The 12,263-nt window shown below is 36.4% G+C and overlaps 1 protein-coding gene across 8 annotated transcripts in view; it reads right to left on the bottom strand.

Moving 5' to 3' along the window:
- Nucleotides 1-4,371: 4,371 nt before the first annotated feature.
- The window catches only part of LOC139143520 (uro-adherence factor A-like), a 131,688-nt gene continuing 123,796 nt past the window's right edge, over nt 4,372-12,263 (bottom strand). For 5 of the 8 annotated variants that reach the window (XR_011554608.1, XR_011554611.1, XR_011554612.1 and 2 more), the window contains 4 exons: nt 11,794-12,127; nt 10,673-10,816; nt 9,928-10,013; nt 4,372-6,027 (listed from right to left, as the gene is read on the bottom strand). Coding sequence is in view for 1 of the 8 variants with exons in the window: in XM_070713922.1 (XP_070570023.1) it covers nt 10,722-10,816; nt 11,794-12,127 (429 nt within the window). In the remaining 7 variants the exon portion in view is untranslated. Of the gene's footprint in view, nt 6,028-8,698; nt 8,731-9,927; nt 10,014-10,672; nt 10,817-11,793; nt 12,128-12,263 lie in introns of those variants that run through there. The other 3 variants (XR_011554613.1, XR_011554610.1, XM_070713922.1) reach the window with 2 other exon arrangements.

The following is a 12,263-nucleotide window of genomic DNA, read 5'->3' on the forward strand; positions in this document are numbered from 1 at the left end:
TTGTCATCGTTGTCCACAGGGCGCCCTCAAACTTCTTCGGACCATTTCAAAAGTGATCGAGTATCGGAACTCGACTACAATTATTGTGGAATACTTTATATGGAATTTATTTTATAAATTATGCAAAAAAGTATGTCAATGACAGAATCATGCGCACGTGTACATATTTTGAACTATATATCTGTATGATCAACATGCATATCATTGCCATATCGGAGAGCTTTCTACCTTAAAGTGTAATGTGTCCTTGAGACTTAAAGGTAGAACGCTTCGAGAATGGATAATCTGACTAAATATTTTACAATATTTGGGTTGTCTATTGTTCTTACTTGGATGCATGTTGAGTGAATCGATTTTTCAGAGTCTTGTTTTTGTGAAAATCAAAAGTTTAATATTTCTCCAGAAAGTCAACCTCGGGGGGAAAAAGAGGTCATTTTGTATGCCAATTATTGGTAAAGTGTTGTGGTTTGTTTATCTGATCCAAAATGCCCAATGATTTTCATTCCTGAATGAGTAAGAATGGTTTGAAATTTCTTTGGGGAACATTTGAGCAAAATTTTAAAACATTAAAGTTCGAGGCGCGAACTACCCTAACACTTCATTGTAATTGGTTTAAAAATTATTTATTCTTTTACAATATTATGTAGTTGTTATACAGTATGTTGTTACATTTTATGGGGGGAGTGTCGTACGCGTCTTAACTTTTGTCGACATTTCGTGAAATGTTCGTTTTGATTTCTGAATATTAAACTAAGGCCTGGATTTCCAAAATACGTCTTTGTACTCGTCCATTACCTATTCGATCTTTGATATGGCTTCTCTGGCCGTGTGACTTGCTCCGTATCAGCAAGAACTCCTGCAAAATACTGACATATGCAAAGAAAAGACTGGCCTACAGACAAGCAAAGTGCATGGACAGAGAATTTCTCCCAATGTTGAGTATGCAGGGCAGCAAACGAACTGATTTTGAGAATTGAGGCCATAAATGACTGTTTGTACATGTAGCTATACTGTTCTGACATATTTTGACCCGACTTGAAATTTGGATTTTGAAGAAATTCCATTCACCCGTTAGCTTTCTCCACTAGGAAATCTCCCTGCTCCTCCTCCCCCCCAACTAAAAAAGGCTCCAACTGTCGTCTCCTTGTCAATTCGCCCCTCCCAATCCACCCCAAACAACTGAATCATACGGCTCCATCTAACCATGGCGTTTCTCGAGGTGCCTGTTGAGCAATAGCATGGAGTTCCCCCACCAACTGATGAGAAAAGAGCATCTGCCCAATTAGTGGCTTTTTTTGCACAAAATAGCTTTGCTCGCCACCCCAAAAATCCAGACGTTCAAATTTAGTAGAGAGTTCAGATATAAAGAAAATACAACAAAAATAGCACACAAACACAATCCAAATATCGGTTCAGAATTTTTTATTATAATCCCCACTTCCCCATCATTTTTTATACAGATTAATATTCAGTGGTTGTGACATACAGTGATTGTATTTTAAAATTTAAATGATCAAGAGGATAGCAATAGCCTTTGATGGTATTAAACGACATGCCATCTCGCATTTACGTCACATTTATAATTCACTGTTTCATATCTGGGTCAGTGACAGGGGCAAAGTGGAAGAAATAAGTCGTTCCAGCTTCTTAGAATATCAGTCTCTGGAGAACATATTACAAATATGATACATGATGATATGAAAAACAAGTTGAGCAAGCAGTTACTCATACAGCGTAGCGCCTTCTCCAGCTGTGATTTCCAGCCCACCTAGTATAGCGCCCTCTCCAGGCACGATTTAACTAATTCTTACTTCTTTTCGAACGATATGGGAGTACGGAAATGAGTAAAACCTCTTATGAATACAGTACAAAATTGACCACTATAAATATTCCAGTCCATAAATGGTTTGACAGCACAGTAATAAATAGTAGACAATGCACATATAAAAGTTTACAATATAAATAAAAGTGAAAATGTGTATTTTTAATTTGCATAAATTAATATCACATGACCATGAAGGGAGTGCTTGTTGATCAGTGAAATTATGATTTGCAGAATCACACACAAGCAAAAGAATCTGACGTCTTTCCTGTGGAATTGAACAACTGTCTGTTGAGTTACAGTGTTTGACTTGCACAAATTCAAAAAATGTGTTCTTTGAAACAGTCGTGCATTTGCAATCACTGTATCAAGCCCCTCTTCAGAGAAATGACTACAAAGTTTGTCCACATGTACACCAGATGAAGCTATTCTGTTGGTATTTATTTTAGTTTTGACTAGTTGTCTTATAAAACACTATGCATTTACTGTTCTTGTAAATATTGAAAGAGTTTATATCACAGTTATTCGATCATGTAGTTCGTATTGATAGTCCACCTCGGAACGATGGGCGGTCTTCATTATTACATGTCGCAGTCCTGGGGTCTAGGACTGCAACGTGAACTTCGCCTAACGATTTTGGCAGTCACAATATAGAGTGTCATAAAAAAACTTTTTGAAAACAAATTATTGCAATGCTGCCCTCATGATCACGACCAGTTTCACCTTGTCGTGGTTTGAAACAATGAAATGGAATCAGAAAAATTTCATGACGCTACTTTTTCACCATTGTACTTATATAATAGGCTGCTCACCCCTATCTTAACTATGGTTTGGTCTATCTTGTACAGAGTTAAGTGAGAATATTAAACTGAACATCTTATGGATGAGTTTGGTGAAAATCAAGATAGAGTCTGAAGAATGCATCAAACACATTTACTGAAACAGCACCAAATCAGACAAAAAACCTTATGAAATTTTTTTTCTTGAATTATCAATTTTTCTTCAAAAACAATTACGTTTTACATATATTGGACGATCACTTTAACACATACATTCAAGAGAAACAGGCAGTTGAACCAGGAGATAGGACAGAAATATAAAACAACACTTAATACATTGGGAGTATAGTACTAGACCATTCAAGACTTGTCCCAAGTCTGTGGGCGTATAAATATCAAAACAGCGAAAACTGAAGGAGTAAACTTCAGTGGACTGTCCGGTTAATGGTGAGGTAATCGCGAAATTGCGGCAATTTACTTTTGCAGAATTTGGCGTTGATCGTTAGGTGAACGTGATGGCTGGCCAGTCACTACTCTGTACGCCCATAAAAGCCTAGCAACTGGCAGGCCAGTCTATAGACCACTCTCATTAACAATATAATATCAATACTACACTATGCATATCAAAATCTCATATTGTGATTTCTGAAAAACAAATCTATGTACACACAAAACACACGTCTACCAACCAAAAATATTTTTGTAACTTTACAAATATTACAGAACAAAGACATCAAAAATGACAACTGTGAGTTAACTTTGGTGCTTCTTCCTTTGCAAGTATTCCAAAAAATGTATACAGTGGTCTAATTTGGCATTGTGTTATATCATTAACCATGGACCCAGTATTCTGCAGTTTTGCCGTAGACTTTTTATAAAGCGTCATATCAAAGCTCATAGTGGCAGTATTCTGACAGAGCACTAAGAAGTTGACTTAAAGATATGTCATATGACTTAAACCTCTCATTTACAACTTTCAAAGATAACAAATTCCATTGTCTTGACCCCAGAAATGTCACTGGACTTCCAAACTTGAGAGCTAGATTCACATTTAAATAGTTTTACTAATATTTTCGTTTTTTTACACAGAGATATTCACAACCCCTCCCCGTCCATATATACAGCGTAAAAAAGTCACAAATTTTACAGAGAATGAATATCATGACCCCTGCCTTCCCATCTAGGTCAATAAATGGACCAATTGACCCAACTGTTACAAAATATCGGCATTTTATCCAAAATACAAAACTGGGAATGCTGACCGACAGAAATCTTTTTGAGACTGCAGATCCAAGTTTATTCACATAACTTTGGAACAAAATTTTCAGCGAGAAGTCTATATGCTAAAATTTAGTGTTACCAGGGATGATATTTTACCATTTTACAAACACTGGTTGAAAGAGATTTCACTTTGATGTGCACATTCTGCGCCTGATAGATTTCAACGGAAACTTTCTTGAGAAATCTTGAAGTAAATTTGTTGGGTTTAACTGACACAAAAATCAATAAAACAAATTGAAAACTAAAAAAAAAAGGGTAAAGTTACCTTTGAATAATTTTGTCAGATTGGAGCTGTCTGTTGCCATGGCAACAGAACTTTAAAGTTTGTAGGTTTGTAGTTCAGTGGCAAAAAAATCATCTAATTTTGTTGAATTTTTGCACTGATAATGCCATTCTTATACATGCTGGACCACACAGTATTCTCGTATACATTATCATGATATGACAAGAGCTGAGAAAATTTTTTTGTTTTTGTTTTTTCCTTTTTTTCAATATCAAAGATGAACACAGGATGTCATTGATAATTGTTCTCCTATTGCTCATGTATTTGTACAGTTTTGTAGCAAGAACATTAAAATTTTAGGAAGAAATTCACCTCAAGAGGTTTTTATTCAAAAATAAGTGACATGAGAAGTTATGAGATTTTAAAAGCAGCCATTGTTTACCTACTGCTTTTGAACTGCACATATTTCATAGTGGTTCTTTTCCGCATCAAACTCAACAATTGACCCATTTGCAGGTCAAAGGTCAAAGGTTAGTGTCCCTACTTTTTTATCATACATAAATGCTCTGTCTCTACCTCCATGGCATATTCATGTACATATTTTTCATCTTTTTTGACAAGCATCCTTTCATACAGGCAAACTTTATACAGATGAGAAAAAAAAGGAAATTGTGATCTTAGACCATCACACTTTTATCGTAGTGATTACATAAATACATTTATGCTTATGATACCACAAATCGGCAAGTTTACCTTTCAAGGATATCAAAAACCCCTCGAATACACGCCAAATTTCTAAAAAAACATTGTTTTCTTTCTTATGCAAAGCAATCAAACTGTCAATTGTTTTTGTGATGTTTATGTAAATACAGTAAACTCTGCTTAAAACAATGAAAAACCTCAAGTTGTTGAATGAACATTGGTGATGGGGGCGATTAATTGAGACCAACAACCCATATCAGGTACAGGAATACCTTTAGCAATCAACTTGATCATGGCCTAGAAATTCACCAGGTACAGGGATACTTCTAAACAATCAACTTGATCATGGCCTTGAAATTCACCAACACTTTACTGCTACTTCACTCCACTGTGGAATACGACATAGCGTTGTAAAAATTGACAAGAATCAAGGCTGTTTGCTGATCAAAGCCAATAAAACAAAGTATCCCTGGTTCTGGCACATTTCTGTCAATCTTACAGTAATTTTATTTTTAAACAAAGAGAATTTAGTGACCTTTTCTTTCAACAACCTCCTTTAGTACTTGTAGTCTGTTGTGGAGTTGCATCGGTGAAATTGTACATCAGTCATTCAATCTTCTCACCCCTATTTCATTGTCAATCGGTCCAGTAACCATAGTGATAACAATGTAGTCAAACTACTTTTTAGTGTGGATGGGGTTAGACAATCACTTCTGTATATACATGTAGTATCATAAACCCTGCATAAATTGTGTCAAAAGTGTCACAAAAGAAAATTTCTACAGATTTTATGGTGATTTCAGACACAGGATGCTTACTACATATACTGCTACGTAATAGGTGTATATTAAAAGGAGTACAAAAATAATGGCAATGTATTCTTAATACATATTGGCAGTGATTTGCATAAACAGATGAAAATCTGCAGATAATTTAAATGATGGTACAGTGTCTTTTGTGTCTTGTCATAACGTCACAAAAGCGATGCTTTGTCGTTTCCAATGACATCACAGATTTGTGTGCTCATCTTCCGATGATGTCGCGCATGCGTCAAGTCTTCAACCACCTGGTGAGACGCAAACGCAGCACCTCATGATCTCCCCTTGTTGTGACATCACCAGAGAAGGAGCACAGGTTTCGGTGACCTCACCTCAGACTTGTGTAGATCTGTACTTTGCCAGGTTTCTTTTCAAGGTAGTACTGTGTTCGATTCACAGACCCTGTAAATTGGCAAAAAAAATCGATGCAGCAAAAATTCAGTTCCATTTCTTGTATACCAAAACACTCTGATTCAATGAAAATAGAACAAATCTTAATTTGAATAAAGGAAACAAATTTGTAACAATTGATAAAATCAAGCCCGGTGTAAAAATTAATTTGGAAATTCTGGCACAAAAGTTGTAATATACTAAATGTCTTGGTGTATATATCAATAATATATAAAATAGAAAGGAAAAATTCACTAAAACTAGAAAATATAGATCAGAAACTATTGCTATGGTTGTTGTGGAGGTAAAAAAATATTGTTTTTATTATTTGGACAAAGGAGCAGGACAGAGTTTTTGGTTGCACAGCATCAATGTATGATTGGCGTCACCACCTTTTTGGGGATCAAGTTTCACCAGTTTTAAGACGTTTCCATTTGCAATTGTGAACTTCAAAAATATTATTGACTTCCTCATTCCTGATGCGAGCGTGCTAAATTTTCATGGCATTTTTTTTTAAGTTGTGCATGCCATGACAACAGAATTTATTACATGAGCATGTATAATGTATTCACTCATCTTCTTTGTGATAATCAGTACTTTCATCACCATGGTTTGGCCCAAACTGAGTGCCATCAATGGTGGTTGTGGAACTGTTTTTCCAGAATTAGGGGGGGGGGGGGGGGGGGGGGGGGGGAACAGATTACGACATGTTCATTTTAACTGATGGGCAGAATTGTAACAGCTTTTACTAACAACGCCTGTATTTCTTGTCAAACTTGATGAGTGTATTTTGTTCATAAATTACAGTAGCTTACTCCCCTGGGACAGATATAGGGACTCTCAAATCTTTCGGATAATTTTCTGGTCTACTACTTCTGTGGGCTCATTTTAGAGAAATTGCAGAAACTAAAACTTTCAGTCTCATTTATATGAAAATCAAAATACTTATTTTCTTCCATAGAGTTGAACAGCCAACCTTAAGCCAGGACGTGCCTAGGGGGCAGATTTTCAGACTCTCAAACTTTAACAATTCTTTTTGATCTACCACGTGAGGGTGTTCATTTTAAAGTTCTTGGTGTAAGAAAACTTTTCACCATCTTAGTTTTTTGAAAATTTTATTTTTCTCCATAGAGTTAACACAGGGAAGGCCACCATTTTGAATTTAAAATATCCGGAAATCTCTGGAAATTTGTCTCTCTAGTACCAAATTTTGTACAGTGACCCCTTATTTTTATTTTGATTTGGTAAGAGAATGGTCGAAAGCTTCATCGAGGAAAGTTTGAGCAAAAGTTTAAGTCTTTCACGTTCAAGGTGCATACTACCTTAACTTGACACCTTAAACTTGGGACATTGCATGAATCTGTTATTGGCATGCTCGAACTACTTGAACTATTTGAACCATTTTTGATTTCAAATATTGGTAAATTTAAGGTCATGTGCTTCTCTAGTACCACAACTAGCATTGTGACTCCCGATTTTTATTCTTGATTTTGAATGAGAATTATTTAAAGTTTCCTTGACAAAATTTTCAGCAAAAGTTTAAGTCTTTCACTTTCGAGAAGCATACTACCGTAACAGAAGTGATTTGTACATTAATATGAATAATGCTTTGTTTTCAAGTAATAGAGGATATTGCTATCAGTAACTTAAAACCTTCAACCTTGACATTGAATGATTATATTAAATTAATATGCTCCAGTTACTTGAACCATTATTAAATTAACCCTTTGAGCACAAAAGTCAATTTTTGTCACCCTTATAAAATATACCTAAGTTAATATTTGTCAGATTTTTGCCAAAATTTTGATAAAAAACTGTGGCCAATGAAATGTTGTGTTCATTTTGTTGGAAATTATCAAAAAAGTTACAGAAAAGTTCATAAAAATTGGTAAAATGTTGCACTAAAATTTTGGCGGGAAAAAATAAAGCACTCAAAGGGTTAAATCTGATTCACAATTAATTAAGCAGAGCTCAAATGTAAAGAGCATTTGCCAAATCCAGATTTGCACTATGTTGTCCAAATTAGCCATTTTAAATATCGCTTAATTAGTTAGACTATTTGAGATGAACTTGCTTAGACTACCTGTCCCATAATTACTCATGATAATCAGATAACCCTCTGCCAACCATACTGCTGTCTTCAACGTGTCAATGCTAGGCTAAATATAAAGGGCTGTTCAGAAACACGACTGGCAGCAATGTTCATGTTGTCGGTATACTTTATTTATTTTGCACATCGCATGAACTGAGAGACACCGTCAATCGTAAACCAGAAAGATATATTCTTACAAGCGGTTGTCGTGCAAGAGATATTTCTAACAACCCTAAGTAGTATAGAGTCACTGATGGGTTTTTTCTGTGGGGGAGAGGAGGGAAGGGGGAGGGAGAAATGCAATTAGATAAAGGGGTCTTTTCTACGGGATTTATGTTTCACTCAGACAGACTGACAAGGAGAAATCTATAATAATCTTCTTTACATTCCTAATGATTACTGATAATTTATCAATATTCTTATCCTATAACAATGCATTCACCTTATACAAGCAGGTAAGAGGAAATATTAGAGAAAAAAATCAAGATACATAATAGTGAAAAATTGTAAATAACTTTTTATAAACAAAGTAGAAATAACAGAAATTTGAGAGTTTGAGATTTTTAAAGGTGTAATATCGGTAAAAATGTACCTTTTTTCAGTCATTTATTGTGCTGAGATTTCTTTGTATTGAAAAAATGAGACAGAAATATTGACGTTAGCAATTTTTTTTCGGCACACTATGGTTTCATTGATGGGGTGAATATTTTAAACCGTGCAGTTCAAAGTCGCTATGATGTACCACAAAAGACTAACTTTCATGAGGTACTGTATATACTCCCTGTGAAAAGTCAATTTTTTTAATCATGGTTGTATATGTTGCTGTGAAGAGGAAAGTCTTCCACGAGTGAGAAACCGGGAAGATACATGCTGGCGACATTCAGTGCAGGTACTATGTCAAAAAATGCATCTAGCATACGAGAACTGAAGAGAGTATGATCTCTGCATTGGGTTTGCTACTCTGCTATGATTTTGTGAATTCTCAAGGCAAAGCTTATGAGCCATTCAGTTTTTTGCGTTGTTTTTTTCATAACATTAAAAAGTCAGGGTTTTTGAAACACAAACTCAGACTCTGCTGTACCATTGAACTCATGAACTCTTGAGTCAATTCAGGAATTTCCGGAATCGTTTTGTCAGTCATAAACCAGTATGTGTAATATTGAAAATTTTCTCGTGTTGGAAAAAGTTAACATTCAAGCCTTTGAGCGCTGTAATTTTTCCCACCAAAATTTCAGTTTAACATTTTAAGAATTTTTATGAATTTGCTGTATTTTATTTTGGTAATTTTGAACCAAATGGCCACAACTTTTCATCTGCTACAATTTTTGACCAAAATTTTGGGAAAAATCTGAAAAAAATTGTCTACATCTGAAAAAAAGTTGTTGGCGATATATTCCATCAAGGCAACAAAAGTTGACTTTGCCACTCAAAGGGTTATGGGCACATGGCCAGACTGTAACCAAATGAGTCCTTTATTGGTGTACGGTAGTACAGTAAGTTGAGATGTAAACATTTACTGATCACTGGCTACAAGTTTGCCCTTGAGATTTCAGATGGTCGTACATGATGCATCGTGACAACAAAAATTGAACTTTGACATCACACTGGCCATGCAGCGATACGATGAAAGCCATTCAAGAAACGACGAGGGTGTGAAAAAAACAGGGCACGCAGAGGACTAAGCCTTTACCCTTTTATGGTTTTGCTGATGCTCAAGTACACTCCCATGGTGCGGTCTTAGATCTGGCAAACATCCACGAAATACAGTGTTCTTGTTGGGCTCAAGTATCTACAGATAAAAGAGTCATTAGATGCTTTACCCTTGTAAGGTCGTTGCCGTAGCGAGTCGCCTCGTCTGCTGCTGTCACGGGACAACTGACTGCTGGAACCATCGCTTTCTGACGGCCTGTTAGTAAGAGAGCGTTAGCCAAGGATTAGCAAAAGCCGGCTTTTTTTGTTAGATTATGTTATTTATGATTGCATTTTACAGAAATTATTAGCATTTTACACATTTGTCGTCTGCAAAAGTCAGTCTTGCGTAGGAATCAGCGTTTCAGCATTTATATTTTTGGAAAGCAGACAGTCAGCGATAGTTTGCGACTTGACAAAGAGAAGAATTATCTGAAAAGATATAGCAGACTTTGTTTTAAAAAGATGTTTCTGCTCTATGCAGAATGTTCATAGACAAGCTAGATTTTAAAGCGCCATGGTGATATGAAGATTTTCAAAATATGGAAATCATCCGAGGAAAACTTTTCTATCATGCAAATTTAACCCAAGGAGACAAAATTCATGGTTATATTAAATGATAATATAAACTATCCGTTACACAGAACAGACATACAAATAAACAGAGTTTGTACAGCATAAGATAGGATAGGACATAGACATATATTAGTTGAATTTGTCAACATCTCTGATCCAGAAATCCTTTCTCTCGACATGAAGTACACCTCCCTGATTTCACTGGTAGGTGGACTGTACCATGGACACAAAGGTGTGTATGGGTTCAGCAGAGGGTGGATTATACCATTGGTAGGTAGGGATGTAAAGGCTGATACTTACTTGTCACTACTCACAGAATCTCCCGATGACTGTCGTTCAAACATGGCTGTTAAGCCTTTGACAGATCCCGTCTCCCCGTCACAACTTGCTCTCTCTCAGCTTCTGATGGTTTTGTTTCACTGCCTCCTGTAGCACCGCTTTCCACTGAAAGATAAAACCAATTTGACATGCTTTATGATCGATGGGTAACACGGTACCTTCTAAGTTACAAACTCTATGAGTCAATCCAACCCTGTCATTGCCATAGTTTGACACAAATCACAGTTATCAATCTTGAGTAGGGACATGTTTACACGGCATTGGGGTGAACATGAGGTTAAGAATTTCTTGAAATCTCTTAAACTTAGCATCAGCCTTTTACAATGACATGTAGTATGTAGAATCTTCTTGCATCAAGGAGAACTTTCTCACATCAGTTGCACATTACTTTGGCTCAAGGCATCTCTGGTGGGTAAATTTTCAAATACAATGTATCATGATCTTGCAGTGGCCAATCAGCAACTATTGCACGTGTTTGAACTGATTTGTAGTGTGAATTTTGATTACTTTGGGTGTAGCATGCATGTTAGAGAACACTTAACAACCTGGTTTGTAAGTGGCAGCCTGAAATTTACCAGTAATACAACAAATGTTTAAATATTTTTCACAAATACTTGTTTGCTCTTTTACTGGACACTGAGGGCGCTGTTGCCACCTAAGAAGCTGAATACTGACGCAATTTACAAATTTCTACAAACATTGTAAACTGGTAGATACACAGGACCTAGGGTGCTTGATGAGTGGCAAAAATGTCATTGTGACCTTTGACCTTTACAATGTCCAATCACTACAGCTATACAAACAGGAAGACCGCATAGGACTTTTTTTAATGATTAAATTCAGACTATATTCAATGACACTCTCATCAAAAGTGACTTGATACACAATGGAATAATTTTGATTCAGATGAGATTTATTCAGAAGAATGTAAAGATTTTAAACAACAGGAATATTGGCCATCACTTAAACTACCTCACAAGATAGGCATTTATATTGTTCTGCTTGAAAACTGAATGAAAATCACCGTCTGGGACTTTGGGTAAAAGAGGGCATAATTTTCATCATGTTTACGGGGGCTTTACCTTGAGTGCCTGTTGCTGATGCATCTGCAGGTCGCCATCTCGCGGCTCCACTTTTTCTCTGACTACTCCTGACAAAGCCACCCCGCCTGAAACTGCTCTCGTCTTTGTCACCCAACGGCAGTGAAGTTGGCACTTCAGGCTTCTTGGCAGAAGCTGCAGGTCCCGGCACCCAACGACTCCAAGGTTTCGAACTGGCAGCGCGTGCTGTCGGAGGACTGCCGCCATCTTGTTTTGGAAGACTTGAGTCTAGCGAATACTGAGTGGCATACTTGCTGCCGATGGAGCCACCGCTGGCCCGATTCAGGCTGTCTATTCTCTCTTGAACTGAAAGCACCTGGGAAAGAAGATAACAACATTTCTTTGAATATATAATTTATTGCGTCATCTGAGATAGACGGATTTGAGTCTTTTCACACTCAGTTACTGACATATATTGTGGACACTCATGTATTCCACGTAGATTAAAATAA

This window comes from Ptychodera flava, chromosome 11, assembly GCF_041260155.1.
Source record: "Ptychodera flava strain L36383 chromosome 11, AS_Pfla_20210202, whole genome shotgun sequence".
Taxonomy (NCBI): Eukaryota; Metazoa; Hemichordata; class Enteropneusta; family Ptychoderidae; genus Ptychodera; species Ptychodera flava.